Genomic DNA, 27,018 nt, shown 5'->3' on the forward strand with positions numbered 1-27,018 from the left:
GGTAACTGAAAACGACGTGTAGAAAACTATCTCACTAACAACTTAAAACTGGGTTAGCATCTGCATAGTACAGCAGGAATAAATCATCAGCTGTTCTGTATGACTACGGTTTAGTACTGAAGGCAGTACAGGTCTACCAGTACCTGTTTCTTTTTCAATAATAAAGTACGCATCTTTTGAAGTATATAAAAACCCTATAACTTTAAGCACAGAGAAAGGTAAGTAGCTTTGGTACATTTCCACATTAATAGAAGCTGGTTTATAGCATTAAACAGCCATCTCCATTTTAATAGGTGGATGAGGATTATAGTCTTCAATCTGAAAGTCTTCTGCCTTAAAGTCACTGATGTCTTCAACCTTACGAAGAATTCTGAGTTTGGGGAAAGGTCTTGGCTCCCTCTGAAGCTGAAATAAAAGAAAGCTTATTGTCTAAAGCTAATATTTGAAGGCAGAGATTTTGTGTTATACATTAGATCTCATTACTCTCAATTTAGATTACATTATGTAGATTTTCCCACCTCCCCAAGAAGACCTGTACTCAAAAAAAAAAAAAAAAAAAAAGACAATTATAATACAGTTAGGTGGAATCTACCTCAATATTTTGATAAGGGCCAGTAACATAATTTTACAGTGGATTCCCTGATCATCCAAATGCACTGCAAGCATTTTCAGTTTGCAGAGCAATTCCGGTGGTTACAGATTAGATTACTTCCAAGGAAACTAAATTGGAAATTCTGACCCAGATGTGCATCAAATGTGCTGCAGTTTCTCACAGGAACATTTGGGTCCAAACTAATAACTAGTTCTCTGGATGGTTTCGAACCATACAAATGGTGAGGACATTCAGTCCAAATTAAGCCTAATGAAACAAAATTCTGCAGCAAATTACTTCCTGAAGAAAATTCAGCCAAATAGTAATACTGATTAACTCTGTGAATTGGTAAGTTACCCGTTTCTGATATACTACAAAGACATTTTATTTTGTGTTTATCAGTGTTAGGTGGAATGGTTTTCTAAGGTTTTGGAATGATGAAGTCAGAAGTATGGGCACAGATTCTGGATCTCTAACTTTGTTCTAGAATAGTACACCGATGTACATTTCAAGCATGTTTGTATTGTATTTCTGTTTGTGACCCAAGTTGAACAGAGGTTAAGGTACTACAATTACTAGGGTAGAAATGAGAAGAAAAGCCACATAAATTAATATTTGCAAAATGTTATTTATAATACCAAGGTAACTTTGTATTGGATAAGCATCGTGGAAGACAAAAGGATACAAGAATACAGAGTAAGTACTTACTTGAACTTTTAGAGGTTCCACATGATTCAGATATATGTGAGCATCTCCTAATGTGTGTATGAACTCTCCAGGCTGAAGAGAAAGGAGAATACATGTGGTCTTCAAATAGTCAGGTTTCAAGAAAACAAAACATTACAGTGCTTACAGTATTGATTCTTAGCATCTTACAGATGTAATGTGGAATTACACATTCCACAAGTGTGGAATTCCAGCCTCTGTACTGGATTGGATTATCAAGACATCCTTGCAAGCTTCGAAGGACACCATCTTCCCAGACTAATGCGTAATTAATGAAAAATATAATGAAATTTCCACTAGCTTACCAAAAAATTTATCTTTCAAAACCTGCTAGGATAACAGCTTCGGTAAATGAATGGAGCACTACTGATCTGCTCACCAAGATGGAAACAAATGGGGCAGTGACATCCGGCTTTTCCACTCCACTTCTAATAAGTAGGACTTGCCAAAGTTGGTTTCAAACTAGTTGCCTTAGCCACTACTAAACAACGTAGTTTGTGGCAGCAGAGGTATCAGCTACAGGCTAAACCCCAAAGCACTTATCAAGTATCCAGATAGGTTTCACAAGCTTGGAAGTTCTGTGACCTAGCAGCCCCTGAGCAATGTAATTTAACTTAGGTAAGTTTTATCAGCTATCTTACTGGCCTCTGACCAATGTAGATCAGCCCTTGGATTTATTATGCTAAAGACCACCAGAGGAAGTGGCTGAGCAGCAACAGCTGCCTTATGGACATAATGTTAAAGTTCACTTTTTCGAGTACCGTGGCCTAATTTCTTAAGTATGTCTGCAATTGCTGTGAAGTCTGATTCTTCCCTACTTCTCTACTTTAAGTTCCCCTTCATGTTGCTGGTAGGAGGAGGATCAGGCCCAAATGGCCTTGCTAGTGTAATTTTTTACATGCTCGAAAGAAAAGAAGGTTTCACTTGTACAAGGTTGTGGTGCATTTAAATTACTCTGCCAAATCACAAAATACAGCTCTGGAGTCAGGGCAGTAGCTATTTGAGCACATACTACCATTCTACATAATCATCTACAGTAGGAAATGAAAAAAATACCCAGCTGAAATTATAGCTGGAAGTTAGGTGGGCAGAATATCCAAATTGGAACCTCGACAGCAACCGCTGAGCTACTGTTCGCTTCCAATAAAAAACACATGCTACAAAATGTAATCACTTGTATATTATTATCCCATAAGGACAAGTGCTCAGTTCAGATTTCTAAGAACTAGACTAGTGGAACAGGTCAGTTTTGACGTGTTCAGTTAAAAAGACCTGGAGGATCTTCCGTCTGTTTGACCTGAATTTAGTAATTCTTACATTGCTGATCCTAAATGGCTATACAGACCAGAAACAATTCACACTAAATTCACAGGGCCCTTTCTTACACATATTTCAGCAATATTTCAAACAGTATGATCATTCCAGTTTTTCTTGGACATGACATAAAGAGTCTTATCTTTAAGTCCCTCAGACAAGATTAAGTAAAACGGTTAAGTAGCCTACCTTCAGCCCTGTGACATGGGCAATCATGTATGTGAGCAGTGAATAGCTGGCAATATTGAAAGGCACTCCTAGTCCCATATCTCCCGACCTCTGATAAAGTTGGCAAGACAGTTCACCATTTAGAACATAGAACTGGCAAAGGGCATGGCATGGAGGTAAAGCCATCAGAGAAATATCTAGGAATGGCAGTACAGGAAGGAAGGGAAAAAAAAAATCATAACAGCATTAGTGTGTTATAAATGTAGAAGATGCAAAAACTGAACAAGCATTTAATGAGATACAGTAGACAGCAAAAATCCAACTGCACTATCATTCTGTTGCTTTTTCTCTTGTTTAAAAGCACCTGCTGCCTAAGCAATTAAGTCTGGGTCATGACAAGCTGTCTCCTGGGCTGTATGACCAGAAAAGTCATAAACAGATTATTCCACAGAACAGATTTATGCCATAATGCTGCACAGCAGTTTAGTTTTATGCACCTCGGTGAGACAGTTGATTTTACTAAAGGAAGACATTAAAAGTAAAATTAAGCATGCACCCTAAAGCGACTTCCAACTGCTTCATCTCACTCTCTTCTCATTGCAACGTGTGTTTACTGCTTGTTCAGATATAAAAGTAATGATCAATAAAAAAATAATCAGAAAACAAAAGATCTTTTGAGTGTTTATCTACACTTAAAAGTGCAGATAGTGCATTTACAGCTAGGTAAGGAAAACTTTAACCAGGTATCTCCTGATATCTGAGAATATTTAACCTTAAAAGTAACAGCAACAGCATGTGCCATTGCCTTTCAGAGACACAAGTGGAAAATGCTGGGTGATTTTTTTTGTTCACAGATCTACTGCCGCTGAAGTTAAACAGTCTCTGGCACTAGCCCTTATTTAGAAGTAGCCCTACAGAGTGAATGAATATCTAGAAAACCTATGTTTCAGGAGGTGATTACAACACAAATATTTGTGTTCTCCAGTTTTAAGGTTTTGGTAAGTTTACAATTTATTATATGGCTATATATCAGACACACTGCTTCGGTATACTCTACTCTTTTTTTTTTTTTTTTTTTTTTTTTAATCTTTTATTGCTGTCTTTGAACAGAGACTGTATGTCAAAGACACTGGTAGCCAGCTATATCCCTCACTTTAACCTGGAGAGAAAAACTTTGAAGTAATGGTTCAAAATTTTCGAGGTCTGAACATGAGAATTAAATAGGAGAACCAAGTTTATAACTCCTGGCCATTTTTACTGCATTCCTGGTAGTTTCATGAACAATAAGCAAGTACACCAAATGGGACTGACTGTTGACACAGGATTAGAACATAATTTAGCATGCAGCAAGATAATGTGCAACTGCATTCACTTAAAGTCTGCTGTTCAATACCTTTGGGATTCCAAGCACACATAATGATTCTTCTGTCATCTGGATTGGTTTTGATCGTTTCAATCACTTTTTGCAACTGGTCCACTCCTTGGTTGGAGTAATCTGAAGACAGACACCAAATAAGACCTAAGCCAGATAGATTCAAGTCATGGTATTTTTTTAAAGCCCAGCCCACATCCCACTGAACAGTGATACCCAAATGACAACCTCTGAAGATTTTATTGTAACTTTGAAAGTCATTAAATTTATCAGTTGGCACCCTCCAAATGCAGGCTATTCTTAGTCTTCCTTACAGTACTCTAAGACTTGCAAAATTGTCATGATGGTACTTTCATAAGTCCCACCATCTCTTTTGTGTGCTTTGAGTGCCTTTAGCACGCCCTGAAATAGGACCATTCCTATTTATAGAATCATAGAATCGTTTAGGTTGGAAAAGACCTTTAAGATCATCCAGTCCAACACTTCATTCCAAGCCTCAACAACTAAACATTTTTTAACACCAAAAAAGAAGTCTGCATAAATACTACACCCCAGGAAACAAAAGTTGCAATAGAAAACACTTAACTGGACAAAGCGTGTTACTTTATCATTCATGATGACTTGTTACCTAAATAGGACAAAAGCTGTACTGGAATGGACAAGATATTACCACTTAGTCATTCATGGTATTTAAAGTAATTTGCTCATTGCATTTCTGGATTAAGATGCCTTTCTAGGTGCTAAACTTGCATGCTAAGGTGCTCCTTCTTCAAAAAAAAAAAAAAAAAACAAACCCAAAAACCCACAAACAAAACAAAAAATGCCAAGACCAGTCACATGGGGTGCCGGCATTCTTTGCACGCTCAAAAGGAGAAAGTTTTTGACAGATGAATAAACACATCCATCTAGCACTCACAATGTCATGTATGAAAACTAAATTTCCCTAGCATTAAGTGCCAGAAGGGAACTTTAATCATGTACAGCACAGGATATTACATTTCACCCAATGACGCTTGCAGGCTGATTTTTAGGCTCAATACCAGTTGTATAAGAAATTCACTGGAATTAACTGAACATTAGAATGGATTCCAGAATAAAAGTCATTAGTTACTCATTGTTCTTACTCATGCCAGTGCATCAGCATGGCTGGTAACTAATTTTTTTCTAATAACTCTTACTGCAAAGCAACACCAAATTACGGTTACAGGGAGACCCAAGCTAGCACACAAGGTACTAATATAAAATTAGCATCTCAGGGAATTCTTCTGCCAGCAATACTGTCCCAGAAGCCTTTTCAAATGATTATGTTAGTTCCTGAAGCTAATTACCTATCCATTAGTAATGCAACTTAAGGAAATCTACTAGTAATGAAACCTATGGGATTTATCTTGCTCATTTTTTCCAAACTACGTTATGCCTCAGACCCTTTAAATTCAGGAATGCTAAAACATTTTAGTAAGTCTTCAGATGTATCAGTTCACAATTTGCATCATTTGTGTTAGCATAAAACTGTATTCTGCCAGCGGTCAACATGCCAATACTAAGTCTAGTTTACTTAATGTGAACTTTAATTTAAGACTGTGTTGAGAAAAAAACAAGGGGAAAAAATATAAAACCACGTTGTTATTCTGAGTTAAAAATTACTTCAATCAGATAGGGACAATCTTTTTTTGCATCTCTTTTTTTAATGGCAGTCCTTTACATGTTTTGTACATGCTCTTGTTCAGTGACTTAGAAAAGAGCCATCAAGACACTTCAGAGTAAGTTTAATGAACCAGTTCCACTGAAAATAATACCAACAGGTACTACTTCACATCACAACTTGTTACAGCTATTCTGTCCACAGCATCATCAGCTATGGATACATCCTACTTTGTTCCAGCTGCAGAGTGGAAAAATCTTTCTCTTCCACAGTCTCCAGTGAATGTAGTGCACTAACATCAGTTCTTGCCAGCACAACTTTATCATGGAAATTAGCACCCTGTATTGGTATTCTGGAAATGACATGTCATAGTCATCTCACTAAGTAATCAAGATCGTATTTGTATGTGATTACCTGCATGCATATCTTTGTATTCTGCTCCAAAGTGCCTCCACTGGAAACCATAAACTGGTCCCAAATCTCCCTCCTCTCTGGTGCTGAAACCCTGCTTATCCAGGAACTCACGTGATCCATTAGCATCCCAAATCTTCACACCCTTTGCAGAGAGTTCTTTGGCATTTGTAGAACCCTACGAAACACAAGACGGAAGTCTACATCCTCACCCCAACACAGAGGACATGATTTAAAACAGCTGTATTAAGCTTTGCTAGTCTACAGTATTTCTCCACTTATAAAGGATGAACAGTCTGATTAACATACTGGATGAGAATAAAACATGGACAGAATAAAATTTTTGAGCAACATACTAGGATGAATTTTGAAGTGCCATGCTGCTGTTATTTAACTCAGGATTCTTCTAGCTTTGTGAATGCACAAACAGTACAGTCTCAAGGTCAACTGTGGCGTATCATTTCATACGCACATTTGCAGAGAACAAGATTTTACTTTACAGATGGATAAAAGTGGACAAATAAAAAATGTACAGCCTAGGCATTGTCTTTTCTTAAAATGACAAAAATGACAAATATGACAAAATGACCCAGGGAAATCTCACTGAGTCCTGCAACATGTCCATATCAGCACACTCAAAAATCCAACATAGAAAGTGTTCTGTTTTGGAGAGTGTCTAGTCTTTTACATTTGAAAAAAAGATACTTTAAAAAAACGAACGTGTATTGGAGTCCTGCTATGTAGCAAAGGGTTAGGTAGATTTTCCCATACCTGTACAATGTCACAACACATAAAGGAACACTTACATCTGTAAGTACAGTAATGTACTATCTACAGTTGAATTTTAATACTAACTACAGCTACTAGTTCTATTACATCTCAGGTTTTTGCTACTAAAACCCCTAGTGTTTACGTCACTCTTACTACACCTGTGGTTCCACACTGCTTGTTTCTGTTCAAATCAATAAAAGCTATCTCAATATTAAAAAGCAGATCATTAAATTGCCTACAGTCTACTTCATATTAGTATTCCTATTCAAACACTAATAAAAGAGACTGTATGAGGCTTTGTAACTGTGGGGTATAGGCAAATTGTCGAAAGCCCTCACTATTTCAGACGATTTCCCTTAAAAAGAAACAGAAAAACTCTTCTGATTGGTAACAACGCAATAGTCTCCACTAAAATGCACAGAGTGTCTTCAAGATTCCGCGTGTAGTCAAAATATTCAGTGGCTGCACTTCTTCTGCCCTGTTGTACAAACAGAAGCATCTGCAGTTACCCCAAATTCCTTAATCCACTCCACACTGGTTCATTCTGTTGACACCACTCTCAGGCACACCACCCACAGAGACATCCAAACACTGAACCTTGATGAACCACAGCAGCTCCTCCAGCACCCCTTTCCAGAACACCCTCTTCGTTGTTAGCAGTGGAAACTGATCTGAAAAAGAGTTTCAGAGCGTCAGAGGTGACCAGCGATTTGTCAGGGTGACCCAACTTAGGTTTTTCTCCACAGAGGGTAATGCCATCATCTGACATTCAGACGTTTGAATATGAAGTGAGAAGTTGGTAAATGAGTGTAATTCCTGAATATGAATTCAGATCACGGAAGACAAGAACCTGACTTTTATTTTCCTGGACAGGGGAGGAAGATGAATTATCCGTGGGGACTTTGATGAACTCTGCAATGAGGACGCTGCGGTGCGGCATACAGGCATTCGCAAGGGAAAGCAGAGGCACAAGATAAAATTATTGGCAAACCTATTTCACAAACCACCCTTCCTACTACGCTTGAATGGTAGGAAGGACCAGGACAGGCTGTCTCAAGATCTTACCCGTTTTTTCACCGGGGCACAGCTATGGGGCCGGGCCGGGCCTGGCTGCTGGGCCGAGGGAGAGGAGGGCCCTGAGCCGCGGCAGGCTGGCGGGCAGGGAGAGGGCGAAGGAGCTGACGGTGCAGACCTAAACGCCTCCACGGGCCCCTGCAGCGGCTCCGAGCCCCGGCCCCGACCGGGGGGAGGCCCCGCTCTCAGCGGGCGGGAGCGGGACCGGGACGGCGCCGGGGAAGAAGATGGCGTCCCTCCCCCCGGCGCAGGGCGGCGACCGCCGGGGCCGCGGCGGGCAGGGGCAGGGGGCCGGGGCGGCGGCCGCGGGTCCCGGCGGTACCGACCTCTCAGGCTGTACCGCGCCTGCATGCCGAAGACGGAGAGGGTGCCGGTGCCGGTGCGATCCTCCTTTCGGTGGCCGTGCTGCAGGATGTGCCGCACCTGCCGCAGGTACTGCGGCTCGCCGGCCTCCGGCTCGGCGCCCGCCGCGCTCGGCAGCTCCCCCTCGGCAGGCATGGTGGGCGAGAGGCGCCCGCGGCTGCTCCCTGCGGGCCGGGGTGGGCTGCGGCTGCCCGGCTGTCCCCCTCCCGCCGGCCGCCTCTCCTCCCAGCCCGCCAAAGCGCGGCCTTTCCCGCCAAGCGGCGCCGAGGGGCGGGCGGAGCGGGTCGGCACCGCCTCCTCCCTCCCTCCTCCCTCCCTACTCCTTCCCTTCCCCTTCCCGCCCGAACGCGGGCTTGCCCTCGGCCCTCCCCTCGCCCAGGGCCCTCCGCGGCCTCGAGGTGCCCGCCGGGGCGGAGGGGAGCTGGGGCGGTCGGGCGGGGCGTGGGGAGGGCCCGCGGCCGGGCTGAGGCGGGGGCCGGCGCCCGGCCCTTGGCTGCCCTGGTCAGCTTCCCCGCCTTAGGCCGCAAGGGCTCCGCAGCCGCCCGCTCCGGGGAAGGGCTCCGCAGCCGCCCGCCTCGGCCCCGCAGCGGGCCCGGCCCCCGGGCCGAGGGCTGTCGCAGCGCCTGAGCCTGCGCGCCGGGCCGCGCTCATGTCCCCTCGCTCTGCTCCCGCCGCGGTGTCCTCGGAGAGTTCTCCAGCTATACTCTTAGTCAGAACAAACCGACTCTTCTCTGAGTATTTCTTTGTCAGTATGTCAGTCAAGCGTTTTGCGAGAGTCGCTTATCTCTCAGGTAAAGCCCACCTTCCCGACAGGATTACGTGAGTTGTGACTGCTCATCTCTCACGATTGGGAGCCTCCAGTGCAGGCATATGTAATGGAGGCTGAGTGGAACAAGACTCTGGACTAGAAAACGCTACTTCTCCTTACAGCATGCAGGAAACGTCGCTTTCCCACTAATTAAAACAACGGACTGGCCTCTTTCTTGTATAAATGCGTATACTTGCATGTATGGAAGTAAAAGAAAAGGTACGGTGTAATTAGGGTATGGTTATTTTTCTATACTCGTATCTAATAGAATCATAGAATCATAGAATCGTTTAGGTTGGAAAAGACCTTTAAGATCATCCAGTCCAACCATTAACCTAACATTACCAAGTCTACTCTAAGCCAATCAAGGGTAGACTAGACTAAACCATGTCCCCAAGTGCCACATCTACCCGTTAGAGTTTAGCTATGGTTTTGTACACTTTGAAATGAATACTATTTATTTAGCAGAGATACGGTTGGAAATGGTGGATGTAACAGTGTGCAAAAAATGCTTAGAAATGCCAGGCACAGCAAATGAACCCAAATCACCTAGAGCTCTGCTTCTAGCTGAGAGATACATCGGTTCTTAACCTTTGTTATAATTTGCAAATACCATCGCAAGCTAATGTGTACAATTTAGGAAAAAACAAACATCTTTTCTGATAAAGGATTCCCTGTTAATTACGGCTCCAGAGGCAAACTACAAGTAAGAAATGCCAAAGGCAGCAGACTTACTCATTACTGCATATTCAGAAAAGTAATTTAATATACACGATAAACATCAAAAGCAACTAGAAGAAGAAATGGGACGTTTTCATTGGAAAATAATATGCTACATGCATATGGAAATCTGGTTGATTCAGACTTAGCTGAATATGCAACATCTGTAGGGACCAGTCTTGAAAAGGCTTAAGAATGTGCTTGAATTTAAGTATGCAAATAGGAATTAGTTGTATGCTTACAGCTGATTATTTCCTTAAATCTTTGCATAACCAGGGCCGTAGCTGGTTATCAAAGATTACCTAATTTACAACATAAATAACATTTTATTTAAATAAATGAATATTAAAATGGATTTGAATTTGGTTTTGAATTAAAACCTCTCTACAGTCTTCGGTTGCTAGCTTATATGTCACAGTATTTACTAAGCAAAATTTTTTTTATATGCAACTATTTGAACCATAGTCATTTAACAATTAGCTGTATGTTGAGCTTAGGGCTATTTCACCTAAGGAGTATATACTGGATTTCAGGAAGCAAGATTTCACACATCTTCTTTCCTAGGAGGAAAAAAAATGATTAAACATTTTGGTTTTGGACTCAGAAAAAGATGTTACAAAAACAAATGTATGGGGAATGTGTCAGTGCCCTGCTGTAGAAATATACACGACATAAAAATCAGACTGAAACAGATTTTTTTTTCTCTTTTTCCCTTTCTGTGGATCTTTCCAAGTTTTAACTCTTTGCTTGCATCACGCTTTCACGTATCCTGAATCTGTTGTGCAAACTGAACATAAAATGGTATTGCAATTTGGAAATTAATGCAACTTACTTTTCTCGGGTATGAAATGGCTACGCAAGATACGTTGCACAGAAGGATCAGGCTACGATTCAGGCTAGAAATCATGATCAGACTAAGGAAATTAATCTTGTCACATTAGGCCTTGAAGATTAGTCTTACATGATCTGAAATAGTATATATCATCAATAACTGCATATAAATTACAGAGAATTTTGAAGCAAAACTGTAGAGAAACGGCTGAACATTTTATTTTATATGTTTATAAATACTTTTTAGAAGTTTCTGGTTTAAATATAGTATATACATCATTTCAGTGATATTTACCTAATCTGAGTTCATGGTGAGGCTTATTATGGTCTGTCTAAATTCTGCAGCCCACCTCAGCCTCTCTGGTGGAAGTGATTTCTTTCATCTGTCTAAAAAATGTGAGTCTGACCTCAAAAGAATCACCAGGGTCAATATAAAATGCTGACATTTTCTTTTCTTCATCTGCTTTGTTAATGTTGAATCCTTTTCCATGCCTCCTGAGACTTCTGTGTGCATTCAGGTCATGCTTCATTTGCTGAGATGAGGATACTGGGCACCCATGACCTAACGAGGAGCCATGTCCGAATCTAGTGCCTCTTCAGAAGACTGGGGGGACACTGCAGTGATTTGCCTGTAGGTCTCGTGCCTCTTGTGGCTCTGGTCCCTGCGAGAGCCACCTGTGAAAGTCGGAGGCCACTGGAGCTGCGCACCCCGGAGCCCCGTGGGTTTCCCTGGGTGGCTGGCTAGCCCCACAGCAGCGTGATGCCACCTGAAACCAGCCCGTCTTTCCTGGAGATTCCCCATGGGGTTAGAGAATGTGAAGCGTCGTTTTCCCCTGCCTCTCTGCCTGGTTCTTCCCTCCCCACCTGGAAATCTCTTAAGCATGGAGAGAAGCCTCTGTGAGCCCTTTCTACAAAAGTCATTACAAGTCCATGAGAAGGATCTTTTTGTGCATGTTCCTATGAGTCAAACTGCAGACACTGTTACCACTTAACCTGAGCAGAGCGCTGCTAATGGGAAAATGTTACGGTGAGACAGCTCTTTCAAACCTGGTGTTTATTCTAACTTTGCACTCCTTTATCATAAAAAATAATAAGGAGCATGCTCTTAAACACCACCTAAAATAAAAGACATAATGAATAGTGGTAATTCCAGTTCATTCGTGATTAATGAATGCAAAGACATGGTTTCCGATGCCAAGGCTCTACACTGTGGTTGTGAGGCAATTCTTTTCTGAAGGAACATTTATCATCACATTACCTCATCCCAGATGTTACTTAAAGATTGAGGGCTTCACAGTTAAATAAGTCAAGTCTTTTAATATCATCATGTCTGTGTTTTGCAAGCTAGAACACTGAGCATTTGTTTTTGTTTTTCCATAACGCTTGTTTGTCTCTCAATCAACGTGTCATTTCTGAGGAGACAGTCTTGAATATACCAGGACTGAATCCTGTTCCAACTAAAGTTTACTGCAATGTAAACACCTCTTATAAAGAATTGCGTTCTCTGTGAAAGGAGAAGGAATTAACTTACCACTTAAAAATTCTGCTTATATAGTTGCAGTGCTTTTCCAGCTATGTATTCAATGAATTCTGCACTCTTTGGGTCTAAGTTGGGAGGAACTTTAATGGTGAAAGTAGGTGAAGTCAGAATATTCACATCTACCACGGTTTCATTTTTACCAGAGGGATCCCCAGGTACCACCTAGGAAAGAACAAATCAGTAGTTTAGACACTACGAACTACTGCATACTTTCAGTTTTGTTTATACCTACTGTGCCTACTGTCTTTAATAGGGGGAAATTAAATAGAGGAATGTTTTAGACTTGTCTACTTTCTTTAAATTACTTTCTCCTGAAAAGACAGTGGGTGTCTGAATTTATGCCAAAGCTTATTGTAGGTGGTGGGAAGAGCTGAAATGGCACTGCAAGACCGTATTAAAGAACTGCATGTTAATATTTATACCATGAACTACATCTATAAAGAGTTTCTGATCTCCTAATGAAAACTTGTGAGTTGTCCCACTAATTTCAAGACAAAGTTTGTGTGATTGAAGTTATTAATTCCTATGTGTTGTCCTAAGCCAGACTTAGTTCTGTAGCTTTATTTTTCTAGAGCAGATAGCTCAGGCTCGGTTGGGAAAGACTCGGTGCTGTAAATATTGCCTGTCCCCTTGTTCTTGATTTTGTGATTTTTGGTGGATTGCATAATCATTTCGTATAAAATTTTGTAGTAGTAGTAGTATATTGGATTTCTGAGTTGAAAGGGAGAATAGGATTTGTCCCTCACCCAGGAAAATGGATTGAATTTATCTTGGATGTATTCTTGTGTGTGAGATACAGTTCATCATGATGTATTTATTGGAATATTGACAGATGCTGTTAAAGATATGCAGCTTCCACTGCAATAACCTGCATAACATTTGCCTTCTTTGAGCTTTGGGATATATAGGTACAGACATAGACATATAGCTGGATATTCAGTGATCCAATAAGGATGTGTTACTGACTGGTACAGTGAAATTTTTCTGGGAAGGTAATCTGAGGCCAGTCAAAGCTGCTAGTGTCAATTTACTCTTATCAGACAGTGATTCAGGTTAGCCTGTCAGCCATCCATCAGACTAAAAGGATTTAGAGGAAAATAGTTTCTAATCTCTGGAGTTTCGGCTCATCGAGGGATTACCAAGCATACATAAATTCAAGATGAGTAGGAACTTTGTGTTGTAAAAACCAAACAGCACACATGTACAAACATCCACAATCCCCAGGAGCATAAGTATGAGCAAAGCATAGGTCAAAGACGACACTGTGCGGTAGTTCCCTTCAGAAGATAACCCTTACCTTAACTATATTGAAAATGTTTTCTGGTCCGATGGTCATATTGGATAACTCAGACACCCACCCAAATCTTCCTTTCATTTTGTTCAACAAGTAGGAAGTGTCTTCTGTATGACGCTGAACCACCTGGAGAATCTGCTCATACTGCTCCCCCGAGAGATTAACCAGCTTAAAGGCTTCATCAAGCTTGATGTGCAGTTCAGGAACATTTGGGCAATCTGTTAGAAAAGACAGCCAGCATGAAGCTGATAGGAAAGTAGTATGTCTTGTACTTTGTCTTTTCTATCTGAAGTATAGAAAACTGGAAAAAAGTCTACCAAGGGGGCATGTTTTGGGTTGGTGTTTAAATAATGCTAAAAAAACAAGAGTAATTCTTGCTGACCTGTTTTGATAGATTTAGTTCAGGCTCATAATGACTAAATGGATTCATTATCCCATTTGCTGTATTACAATGACTTACCAAGTACTTTAAGGTATATGTCATATTTCATGGCAATAGATTTTCTGTTATGCTAAACAAGAACTGGTAGATTTTACGTATAACAACTTCATAATCTCCTTATATATTATCTTTTGATTTAATTGCTTATATTCCACTATCAAGCCTTCCAAGTATATAGGTTATTACAAGAAAGCCTGTAATGTATGTTAGTATTCCTGTTGAGTGTTAAAGCCTAATATTTATCTAACAATAGCTAGACATTAGTATCTGACTAGTATCATCTGCCATGAATTCAGAACTGAAGATTGCTGGTTTTTTCTTCACTAAAATACAGATTCTAAACAAGAACATTGTATTAAACCTATACAAAAATCACTATGGAAAAATTCAATTTATTCTGCCAGACAGGACTGTCAAGGGACACCTTCAGGCTGATAGTACAGTAACCACAGATACAAATTGGTATCGTAATACACAGTTGTAGACAAAAAGATATTTTTAGTGAGATGGAGGTGGTCAGATATTCTTTTCAAAATGTGTCATTGGCTCATTAATATTTGCCGCACTGGAGATACTCTGAAGACACTTGGGTTTAAGCATATTCTGTGGCTTTTAAGACCTAAATAATTCTGGAAACACAGATGCGTTATGCTGCAGTGGAAGTCCTGAGAACAGTTCTAGGTGATGCAGCCTGAATTTTTTCCAGGTGCCCATGGAGAGTGCATGCCAGAGCTTTGCCATCTCCATATATACTGACAAGCAGTCCCCTTTTTGTCCTTCATGTCAGCCCTGTTTACTGACATGGTTCGACAATGAGTAATTGCAGGCTCTTCAGCACTTGCTTTCCTTGTGAGGAGCTGAATGCTACCTGATTTTATGTCTGGTTGTCTGCAGGAGAAGCGAGTGTCAGGAGTTTGAGCTTCTCCTCACTTTACGCTCAACGCTTTTGCACCCAGGCAGGATCAATTACCACCTGACCCTTGCTTCTGTGCAGGATGGCAACTCTAACAAAATATATAGGTATTTTGTTATGGAGCATAGAACTTCTCTTTGGACCTCCAGCAGTATGTTAACAACTGAGTTATACTGACACTCTGTGGAGACAGTAGGGAAAGGTAATTGAAATCATCTGGAATGAGGAATAGTGTTTGTATCTGTAGTTACAGTAAGAACTCAGTGACTGAATGGTAATTCCAAAAATATGGAAACATCACAGTAGAAAATGACAGCCTCAAAATCTACAAACCAGTGATCCACACATTACAGAAAAAAAAACGGAAAATAGCTATTTACCCTGCAAGAGATTGCTTTGGCATTTCTGACATCTCTCATGAAACTGCGGGCATCCGGAGGAGTTCTCCCGAAGCTCCCTGCACAGAGGCCTCCGGCGCCCTGACAGAATTTTTGAGAACATACCACTTCTGTCAGGATCTAGAACAAAATCACAGTATTTTTAGACTGCCATTAAGCTTAGGGTCTTGACAAATACACATTTGTTACCTACTCTGTGTGCTAGAATATAATTTCTTGCCCTTAATCCAAAATATCTCGCATAAATCCCTCCCTCCCCCCTCCAAGAAGAAAGGGAAGACATTAAAAAGTAGAAGTCGGGAGAAGGTACAAATCATGTTTTCTTTCAAGGAATTCATGTCACTATGGTGTATTCCCTTATAAAGGCATAGTAGTGTATTTCCCACTAATAGCCAAACAATTGGTAATATTACACGTTATTTCTAAAACGTGAGTTCTGATAAGATCTTTTTGACCCTTAGAAGTCAAGATGTTTCATAATCACGTACAGCTAGATGAGAGCATGGTACCAAAGCTTATTTCTGAGGTAACATTGGTCATGATACAGGAAAAATTAAAAAACACTGTTGTAGAATCACTTAACTTTGTATTTCCTGGTGACCGTATAGTGGTTATGTCACCTACCACTCAGAGTTACGGCATGTCCTTACTTATAGATAGGCACCAGCATGTATTTGAATGATGCTTGTTTTTCTATTTACATTAGTAAGATAAGAAGGATAAGGCTTATTTGTATTCTAAAAGTTGACCAAGGGTTGTTTCCTCTATTGAGAGTTATCACCTGAAACCAATGTTATGGCCACAATTTTTCTGGTCTCTGGAAAACCTGATGGCTGGTCTGTGTTTGATTGGCACACTGCATTGCTATGGAAGCCTAGAACAGGGCTTGCAGCTGTCTGGCTGAGCTTAATGTCCTTTGACAAGGACAGGGGTATGCCTTGACATGTCACAGAATTACTCTATTTTTTTAGAATTGGGGACGTGTCAAGATGATATGATACATATCATATCCTGACAAATGCTGAGGTCACACCTGTCAGTCAGCCTTATGAAAACCTGCATCCATCACGAATTCAAGTGCTCCTGAGGAACTCCTGCAAATGCTTTGAGAATTGCCATGAAAATCAGGCTGTGTAGGACCCGTAAGTCCCCCTGTGACATTTCTTTGAGATTTCTAAGTGATTTGTACCTTTTAATTTAACCCATAAAATTATCCTTGACCCATGCCTGTATAACCAAGAAAGCCTCCAGAGCTTCCATACCATATCTCACACTAACATACCTCAAACTGAATCATTAACCATAGTTTAGTGGTCCGGAGGAGTTTGATGTCATTAATAGTTCAGTTGATTTTCATTTTCTAACACTTGCCTTTGGCTTGTTCTGGCACATCTCTTCTATTATCTCTGTATTCATCAAATACTTCGGTAATCACCTCACTGACACCTTCAAATACCGTCTTACTGAAATCAAAAACTATCTGTAAGAAGCCAGGTATACCCCAGCCTCTCTGTGAGCTGCTGTTTCTGGTGGTGTCCTCAGGTAAAGCTGGCATGCTGGGGGACTCATTCAAGTCCAGATCTGACATGAAATACATCTGAAAAGACTGGTCAAATTCCTTTTGCATCTGCTTGAAAAAAATGAAACTTCTGTCAAATATTGAGCCCATGTCTGATAATAGTTGGTTAAATAAATCTTCCATTTTTACTAGCTGGGCATCCTCTTTCTCAGGCTTTTCATTAAACTGGATGTCTCTTCCTTGATCCTCATGAAAAGTAAAAATGAGTGGAGGTATTTTCCTCAAAAAATCTTCAACCTGTGTATAAGAAGAAGATACAGATCAGCTGCCTGACAAGTTATCAGTTTTTCATATCTCAGGAAACGGGCTCTAATTTTTCTCTTTCACATACCCATAGAAACAATGCCCTCTTAATAACTGCAAACACAGAGTATTCTCCGAAGTAATTTAAGACACTAGACTCGAAAGAGTGAAAGTACATTCAGTCTAAATCGTTAGCTCCAAATCAGATCTGGAGTAAAAGGGTTGCCAGTTGGCCTTTAATCTGTGGAGGCTCAAAGTTAGTATCGGCGTTTGGGTTTCTTCCAACAAACAATTTGGACTTTATCTTGGAAACATTTCTGTGGTACTTATGTGCAGTGTAGGGAACAGAAGGCGATTGTTCTCGCTGTGATCTGTAAACACCCTGCCCTCTCTCCCCAATGGCCAAGTCCTCACATGCTTGTGCAAACTGAAACCCATTAAAACCAGTGAAGCAGTGGCCCTGGTTTGAGTCCATGGTTTGATGATGGAAGAGGCTGAGTGTTGACTCTGCTTTGTGAAGTTCCCAGTCCCTGGGTCTCGACCACTGGTTCCCTGCTCCGTGTTTTAACACATTACCTTCGCCTGAGCAGATGCAATGTTCTGCGGAGCTGCACTTCATGGCATTAGAACACTGGCAAGGGTTAAGAAAGCCTGCCAAACACATACATAGACATAGACATATACATAGAATGGTAGAATCATAGAATGCTTTTGGGTTGGAAGGGACCTTGAGAGGTCATCTAGCCCAACCCCCCTGCAGTGAGCACATATACATATACATATACACATACACATGCACATGCACATACATATACCTTTTTTTTTTTTTAAATCAGATCAGCTGCTTGATGTGACCACTAATGTAGCTCAGAGGGAAGGTGAATTGAGAAACGGCACTGCAGAGACAGCCTAAGCCAGTATTGCCCCTGCTGCCTGTGTGTCATCAGCCACAGCTCTCGTCTTTGTCCTCTTTTTTTAAAATGATTTAGGTCACAACACATTTCTTACTTAGAATGCTTCAAATAAACCATACAGCTCACTGAGGAAGTTACCAAGAGGGTCAAAGACAGTGACAGTGCAGTATATAACTTTTACTGCAATAATTTCAACCTGACATCCACAGACTCTTGAAAGCCCAAGAGATACATCTGAGGTATCCATGAGAGGTATCTAAAAAGCCAGAAGTATCACCAATAGTCTTAAATTTAATATCTTCCACATTTTTGCCTGAATAATTTTAAGTCTATGCTCAAATGTTAAACACCTTTGCTCTAAATCTTGTTGCTTCTGAAACGCGCCACATTTAATTTTTAAGTTATCATATTTTTCAGTGCCTGGGGATGTGAAAGCTAGGTAATCTGGCTAAAATCTTAGTAGTGCTAATTGCGCAGTTTTGGTTGTTAAGCTGCACTTAAAGTATATGCCCAAAACATGACTGTAATTTTGTTATATCTTGTAATAATAATGAGGCAGCCAGGAAAGCATATTTTCTTTCTGGTAGAATTAGGGGAATCTTCTTTGCTGACAGTTTCCTTTGTTAAAAAACAGTTAAGCATTTTAAAGCTATTTTGTTACTTAAAGAGTAGATTTAAAATAAAATAATATAGGAAAGAATGATGTTGTAGAGGTACATGATTTTTATCCCATGCAATTTTGCTAACTCTATCCACACTTTTAACTCTGCTGATTTTCAAATGGACCATAAAGAATCTATGTGGTATTTTTCACAAACAGTTATTGAGCATCTTAATGCAAGTCCTAGTGTGAGAGACAACACTGTATATCTGGACTGACTCCACTGGAGTCAGGGGAATAATCAGCGTCCGGGGTGCAATTGAACTCATTTTGGCTCAGTGTTCAATGAATATAATTGCTTGTAATCTCTGCCATATAACTTCACATTTCCAGACCCTCCAAATCAAATTAATTTTAGTAACCACGTGCTCTCTCTAAAACTGTTAGGAGAATTCAGGAGTATTTCCCAGATAGAAAATTTCTTCCTACCTTTCTTGTAAATGTTGGCAAACCATGTTTGCAAGTTGTATAATATCTCATGCAGGTACTTTCTAAACAAGATTCGCATTCATCCCATAAACTTTTCAAGGATACTTGACATTGTCTTTCTTCTTCTTCTAATCTTTCCTTTACTTCATCCATAAGTCGCAAGGCTTGCTAAGTAAGAAAAAAGAGTCAGTTGAGGGCAATTTTCAGGTTAGTATTCTAAATACTTATCCCAGAGCTGATCAGTCATTTTGGCTATTTATGGTTCCTTTTTTTTTGCTAATCCTTAACCATTAGGGTAGGTTGTCTTCTCAGCTGCAGTCGCATATGGAGGGAACTGGAATTTTCCTTATAGGTTTTTTCTTATGTCGTTCTCTCAGAGGTCACATCCTACAGAACCAAACAGATCTCTACCTGGATCTCTGAGGTTGTGAAAAAACCCACGTCTTTCTGTGCAAGAAGCATTCAACGTCTCACAAGGTCATGTGTTCAACTCGTATAATTTTTTTCTTCATATCATATCTGCAGTATTCATCTGTTCCACAAATAGCCCATTTTTGTTGCTTTTCTGTATTCTTTAAGGGACTGATATTTCACGAGGCTAGGTCCTTACCATACATAAATTCTTTCTCTGATGCAGAACTATGTAAAAGTATAGAATTTCCAGTGTTTGGGATTATACTAATCAAAAGACTGTAGTGAGGAGGGTTTCTTCCTGCTCTTGTGGAAGTGTGAGGCATTTCTTCCATACTGAAGGGAAACAACATGCCTCTATTTACTGGATCATTTTTCATCAGGTAGAGCACAAAGCTGAGCAGATCAGAAGCAGCATTTTAGAATAGACTTGGCAATGGAAAGACAGAAGAGTTCTTCCTATTGAAGGAGATTGCACATCATTAATTTCTTCCTGTAAGTACAAGATATTTTAATAGTTTAGGTTTCCAAACAATATTTCCAGTTGTTCCTAAGTATGACAGAAACCTTTTAATTGGTCAGTTATTCCTTTCCGGCAGCATTTCAATAGGGAAGAGGCTCACAGCAAAGAAAACTTCTGTCAGAATGTGCTTGGTGGAGACAGTAACTGTGGTCTTCATAGTCTATGTTTATTTTCTGATCAGTCTATGTATATTTTCTGATCTTTCTAATACATTTATTCAGTGTTTTATGAACTCTCACTGTGGATTTAAGTTCTGTGTAAATGAAATCACCCACTAAGAGCTAACAACAGCCTAGATCGTGGGAGCGTACTGGTGTTCCTAAAGATGTTAGAAAGCTATCAGGTACTTTTTGGCTTGCTAATACAAATAGTTTAAATGAACTACCAGATGTTGGGCCAAGAGAGAATTTTCCTTCAACTTTATTGAAAGCGATAGCTAGGATCTTTGCATTTTTTAAAATATACAGTAATCTCTATTTCTGAGGGTCATCTGAGCACATGGCTCTGAGCCTAGGCATTGCACAAGGGCATTGGAAATTCCCCTGGTCCCCTGTACTTTCTCTACAGCACATTATCATTTGTGACTTTGATATTTTTCTGAAGGTCTGAAGTTTGCAAAGCAAGCTGGGAAACATCTTGTGGCCTGAGGTGTATAAAGACATGCAGGGCAGAGCTACTGGACCTTCTGCACAAAACACCTTTATGCAGTTCCTTGCAGTTGTCTTGGTGTGAATTCAGTGAAGTAGGGGATTTCTAGAAATAATCAGTAAGTGTGATACTTTATTCAACACATTGCTGTTGCAGCAGCTCTGGCTTCTGGACATTACAAAACTCGGGTTCTCTCTCCAAAGTAATGTTTGAGTCCACATACTGCATTTAATGTCTCCTTTTACTGCAGAACTTCTGTATCTCCACATGGTGGTCACCGTCAGCTTGACTATGCCTAGGCTGCTGCTGGTTACCTCCCAACTGCAGAATAAAATGAGAGCGCTCAAATCTCAAGGAAGGTTGTGTCAGATAACATGTTTTACCTTGCAACAGGGATGGGCTGAGTGGTAACTCAGCTGTATTTTGCCTAGTGCTCACTCTTTCAGTTTCATTTTAGAAGTAGCTTAGTCACTCAGCCACAGGGAAAAAATAACAGTATGCCACTCAGTTAGAAAGCCGTATTTCTGAGGAAGGATGGAAACTTTTCACCTCTAGCTTTCAAAAGAACTGCTCAATCTGGAAGATGCAGCAGTGAGGCAGGCGGTGCTCTTGTTCAGTGCTTTATTCCAGCGCAGTCTGAAAGCTTCCCTCAGGGCTGAAGCTGCAGTCTGCCAGGGTCCTGCCAGCAAGCAAGCTCTTTCTTGAGAAATTGGCAAATATAAACTAAAGTTTTAACTTCTTCTGAAATGTGAACATCCAGGTTCCTGACAGGCTATTAAAGGATGTCTATTGGCCCAGCTCCTGCTTCCAGGAGACACAGTAAGAACCTCTATAGAGGTGCCATGAGAGTTTTCTTCCACTAGTGAGAGAAAGGGGCAGAAGCAGATTTCCTATCAATCCTGTGACCACATAAAGAGATACGTGCTGCTCAGAGTGTACATACAATGTGGTTTACGTTCTTCCCAGAAAAGGGGAGATGCCAAGGGATCCCTTCTGGGTCGCTTATTGGCCTGAGCACAATGGCTTGCTGTACTACTTCCAGGAGGTAGGCTAAATCCATGTACAACCTGCCCCATCTTTGATTAACAATAGCCACAACTTAACAAAAATACAAACAAAAAACCCCAGATGGACTTCAGTTACCTTTTTTTCTTCACTGCTCTTCTTCAAGGTTTTCATCAGATCTATGTGCTTATCTTCATTTCTTTCCATCATAATTTTCATCTGCTTAATACCAATCAAAGCTTTCTTTACCTCTTCATCTACATACTTCTCTCCAACTTCAGATAATACTAAAAAAAGCCAAATTATACAGTGACTTAGTCAGATTTTAACACTCTCACAAACTGTCATGCACTGATGATGAAGGAGAGAATGAAACAGTTCTATGTTTCTCTACAGTTGCACAGCCAAATCTTGAGATAGTGAATGCTGAGTAACACAAAGCCAAGACAATTTCCATCAGATAAGAATCTGGCCCAGAGCCTTTGCCAGTGATCAGCTGTGTGTAACACAAGCTATATACTCATCTGTCGCCCTGCTGACCACTGAATCCCAGAACAATTAAGGATGGAAGGCACCTCGGGAGATCGCTGAGTCCAACCCCCCTGCTCAAAGCAGGGTCAGCTAGAGCAGGTTGCTCAGGACCCCATCCTGGGTTCTTGATATCTCCAGGGATTACTTATCAGTTTTCTAATGACATAACCTATATATTTATCTTTGATCTGAAAGCAGCCCGTGACAGCTTCCCTTTACATTTTGAAAATGTGGATTACAAGTGCCTTCAACCTGCTTTCTTAAAAATGCAATCTCTAGACTTCCTGTGAAGTAATGACCATAGAGTTTTGGTGAAAGCCTGGGTTGGCCCACACATTGCACCTTGAAGCTCTGCATGATTGCCTATCCTTTATCTGTGTTGTTCCCTTTGCAGAAATACCCTGAATATCACTGGAGCTATACAAACCAAGTTAAAGAACACATCACCCTGAGACTGCCAAAAGCACATGTCAATCATTTCTTTCTTTATATCTTTCTTCCCCTCCCCTAACTTTTTGTTTGTTACAGAAATATTATTAACGTAGACTGAAGCAAAGGAATATTTCATGGCTGATCCTCTTGGGATTCCTATCCACAAAATAAAGCCATGCTTAAAGGTGAGTATATGCAGAATAGCTGCTTTTTTCTGAAATAGGTCGTTTTATGTCAATTATTTGTAATAACCATCTTTTCCAGCAAACTATATAATTGTAGAATAAACATTTTCAAAGATTATTTAAACAAGCAAAATAATTCAGAATCTGTTGAATTGCATTTTGGGTTCAGTTTATATTCTAACAATCTATGAGGGACCAAATAACCTGTAGAAATGTTGTAAATACTTTTTTGTAAGGGGATGCTTATCTCCCCATTTGCTTTCTCATCCCAGTTGTTCTTATTTCCCCATTGTGTGTGTGTGTAGATGCATGTAGTCAGCTATGTGATGCATTCTAAGCTCCACACATGAAAGCGGATCCTCTTGATGCCAGCGAGTGTGAAAGTCAAAACGCACCAGGAGACTGGAGACCTGGGCCCAGGGGCTTCCAGCACACCCCTGGTAAGTATAGCATACATACGCTTCAGGTTTTCCCGGAGATTCATTTCCTCCTGCCTTGTCGGTGCACACTGATGACCATTCAGCCATAGCATGTGTATTATAAATAACCAAGAGGTCTTCATGTTCTTTCTGTTAAAGAAGCAGGTCAGTGTAGTTAAATGTAAGCGTCTTCATGATGCTCAAATGCCTAGGTGTAATGTTTGCTAAGTATATGCAAGTTAATTTTGACTTTAACTGTGGTTTCTGAGATCTATAATGTGCACCTAAGTGCTACTGTTAGTGAACACACATGAGTAAGAAGCTTGACCTCATTTGTAATTATCTATTCAGACTAACTAGATGAATCCCACTGAGTTTGTACAGTGGTGTAAAAGAATCAGGACATATATATAAAAAACCAAAAGCTTATGTAGCTCAGTCTGTCCCTTTTCTATCTCGTGAAAGACATGAATTACTGATCTCACACTATGTTCTCAGTTCATATTATAAATGCATCCATGCTAAACATTATTGCCAAACTTAAAAAGGGAAATTTCTAGAACTTTGTTCCCTTCCTTGTCTCCAAACATACAATTCCTTTCATTGTCCTTCAGGATAGTACTTAATATAGCAGATGCAGTAATAGGCATGCCAAGAAATTGGCAATCAGATCAGTTTTGTAAACAAACACATGAGCAATTGAAAGAAATTCCTAAAAAATAAGGGAAAGAAATGCCATTTGCTTTATTTCCCTCCCAAGAGCAGTTAGAGGAGAAAGGTTTATTTTTTAGAAACCATGCTATTGCACTTTATAGTTCTCATCTGATTAAGTGAACACAGTATTTAAGTTCCTTCTTGTTAGCCCGTGTAGCCTTCTTGGAGATGCAGTTACCAGCTGCAAGTGCGTATGTAAATTAAGAGCCTGGATTTATTTATAGCCTGGATTTACTTCTATAGTTACTTGCATATTGTACCTGTATATTTATAGCAAAAGACCAATTAACTGTGCAAAGAAATACAAGCCCATCACCAAAGAAAAGTAAAAAAAACCCAACATATTTACCATTAAAACTGAAACACCTCCTCTGCAAAATTGCTCCCCGCGTCAGGAAGGGGTCGGGCTGTGTTCTGATCTAATTGCTGGGAGTGTCAGGGATTTTGCTGTGTTCTACTTATCTGATGAGAAGGTACTTAATCCTATTAATGGGACATTTTGTCATTAGGCTGGAGGATTTTGCATGTATGGGATTTCACACTCATCTCTGTGGGCAAAACCACTAGGGGGAGCGTTGGGCAGAATTGCATAATTTAATGTAATTTGGATCTGCTACTTTTCTGTAGTTGGTAGCCTTTCGTCTTACTAGCTCTTCCATCGTCTTGCTTTTTACCTTAGGAAACATCTGCAGCTTATGTTCTTAGTGAAATTGTTACATAATTGTAACAATTGTTTGGCTAAAAATAGCTTCCAACGTTTAATCTCTTCAGTGTAGTTTTAGTTTGATATAAAAAACACTGGGTTACGTAATGGCCTTCTTTTGTACCTTCTGAAGATACAGAGATCGAAGAAAATTCAGGAATCCAGATGCAGGCTGGCATATGAGTAGAGTCTGAAATGAGATAAGCAAATTGTGGCATTTTGTACCTCATTATACTTGCTAATGTTTTGGGGGTTTGCCCTCTTAATGATTTTCTTCAGTTAATCCATGTGTGCGAAATATGTCTGGGATGTGACCTGCATGAAATTTTGGATACTTCGAAATGAGATATTTAAATACTAACAGATGCCTGATATAAAATATGGACAAGTATTTTTAGCAAGTCATATCCCACCTTGTGATATTCAGCAATAATACTCCCTTGAAGTCCAAGAGGAGACGGGGAAAGTAGATGTCTGTAGCGCATAGTCTGTAACAGCAGTTTTAAAACATCCCATTCTCTTTTGTTTACTTCATAGTTCATAAAAGCCGATTGATGATTGATGGTGAAGATCTAGCATGATTATGCTGCTTAGGCAAGAGATCTGAGGGGTTTATTTTTAAACACATTATCAGGAAGAGTGGAGAACCCGTTGGTTTTAATGGGAACTGCAAGTCCTCAATTTGCATTACAAATTAAGATAGCTCCACTCATTTTCTGAAAATGATGGAGGGGAATATGTTTTTTGGTTCAGTATATATGAATTGCTGGCTCACTGAAATGCTGCTAACTCCTTGACCAAGAATCATCACTACACAAAACCTTTCAAGTTCTCTTTTGTGGCAATACCAAGCAGGCACCCTGACAGACTTCGCAATCCCCTGGCCAGGCTGTTTGTTAAGCACCCCTGGGGCTTGGGCTGAAGTAAAAGGGGCAATCTTTCTCTCTGGGCCTCATGCTTGGCTCAGGATAGAGAGTAAATGGAAAATACATTTGCACAGAGGAAGACAGTCTATTACAGACACTTGTGAAATGCATGTTATTAGGCTACATGTGTAAAGAATCCTAACAGACTTTAATCTTTCACTGCAAGGGATTGCCCCCTCATTTTTGGCATTTATCTTTGCTAATGTTCATTTACTAGCAAATGTTACTGCTGGCCTTTCTGGACCTGACTTGATATAGAGAAAGCTTTACTTGATCCAGAGTAAAAAGGGCAGTTTTAACACAGCACCCATAGTTCACAGGAATTTGCAAGAAAGCAGGCGGTCTCAGCCCTGCAGGGTAGGGGAGCAGCCCTCCTGCCACAGGGTGGAGAGGCTGGAGGCTGCCTCTGGTACAGATCCCACCGCTTATTTTCAGAATTGCCCATCTTCTGAAGGTCTCTGTGGGTCTCTGGTCAAACACACTCTTGCACCTTGCAAAGTCAATCTTTAAAGGAAAATCTGTACCAAAGCTAATGCTGAGACATGGAGTCCTGGTGGGTGTCAGGCTCCTTTTCTCAATTCAGTTGATTTTGAACATTGCAAAGTGTGTTGCATTGTCTTAGATGTTATTCCTCACACTTTATTATAACTACTATGTAACCACGTGGAAGTAGGCATTATTATATATATCTGTTTCTTTTTACAAAATCACCAAATCCTAGTTCTTTGCTCTCATGTTATTTCGTATATATCTGATGGCTGAAAGAGGAGGTCTAAGGAACCTGAGGACAAAATTGTCTAGAGCTAGTATGCCTGTTAAAGTTAATCTTGAGCTTAAATTTAACCTTTGAAGTGCACTTAGGAACCCCACACTCTCTTCTTGAAAGGTGGTTATTAGTCATGCTCACTCTGGAAATCTTTTTGTCTCTCATTTCCATTTTGAATTTAATTAAACAAAAATCTCACCAATTATACCTTCAGGTTTCATATCAAGTATCAACTCTCTTTTCTTTTAACATTCCAAATCTGTTTTGCAGTGACCTATTATGGAGAGCTCCAATTTTTATCTCAGCTGCCACGTTCAACAGTTTCCTCTTAATATTTTATTTTCCTCTGAATCTGAGTGCTTTGATCAGCCATAGTATGCCATGTCATGACATTGTACTGACATGTTCATTTTTTCAGTCTAATACAAGCAGATGATTCAGTGCTCACTGCTGCTGTTGAAAATTATGAGGTACTCTTCTAATATTGAATCATACAGGAGACAGTCTGAAGAAGTCCTTGTGAGCAAGTTGTAGAAAGTGTCTTTTTCCC

General features: G+C 40.3%; 2 protein-coding genes across 3 annotated transcripts; both read right to left on the minus strand.

Annotated features, from left to right (window-relative positions):
• Window positions 1–230: 230 nt before the first annotated feature.
• On the minus strand, window positions 231–8,568 carry TYMS (thymidylate synthetase). Its single transcript, XM_075705597.1, has 7 exons — window positions 8,397–8,568; window positions 7,594–7,667; window positions 6,229–6,403; window positions 4,194–4,295; window positions 2,822–2,997; window positions 1,301–1,372; window positions 231–405 (listed from the first exon to the last, which is right to left on the minus strand). Exons 1-7 carry the CDS (start codon window positions 8,566–8,568, stop codon window positions 268–270), a joined length of 909 nt encoding a protein of 302 aa, XP_075561712.1. The 3' UTR covers window positions 231–267.
• A 3,758-nt stretch (window positions 8,569–12,326) lies between these two features.
• Window positions 12,327–23,502, minus strand: CLUL1 (clusterin like 1). 2 transcript variants are annotated; one of them, XM_009487867.2, is made up of 7 exons: window positions 23,400–23,502; window positions 21,931–22,079; window positions 19,206–19,373; window positions 16,751–17,195; window positions 15,362–15,499; window positions 13,630–13,844; window positions 12,327–12,494 (listed from the first exon to the last, which is right to left on the minus strand). In XM_009487867.2, the coding sequence occupies exons 1-7, from the start codon at window positions 23,500–23,502 to the stop codon at window positions 12,327–12,329; spliced, it is 1,386 nt and encodes a 461-aa protein (XP_009486142.1). The 2 variants fall into 2 exon arrangements, with proteins under 2 accessions (XP_009486142.1, XP_075562407.1); XM_075706292.1 differs by having other exon boundaries at window positions 16,745–17,195.
• Between the last annotated feature and the right edge of the window lie 3,516 nt (window positions 23,503–27,018).

Source organism: Pelecanus crispus, chromosome 2 (genome assembly GCF_030463565.1).
Source record: "Pelecanus crispus isolate bPelCri1 chromosome 2, bPelCri1.pri, whole genome shotgun sequence".
Classification (NCBI taxonomy): Eukaryota; Metazoa; Chordata; class Aves; order Pelecaniformes; family Pelecanidae; genus Pelecanus; species Pelecanus crispus.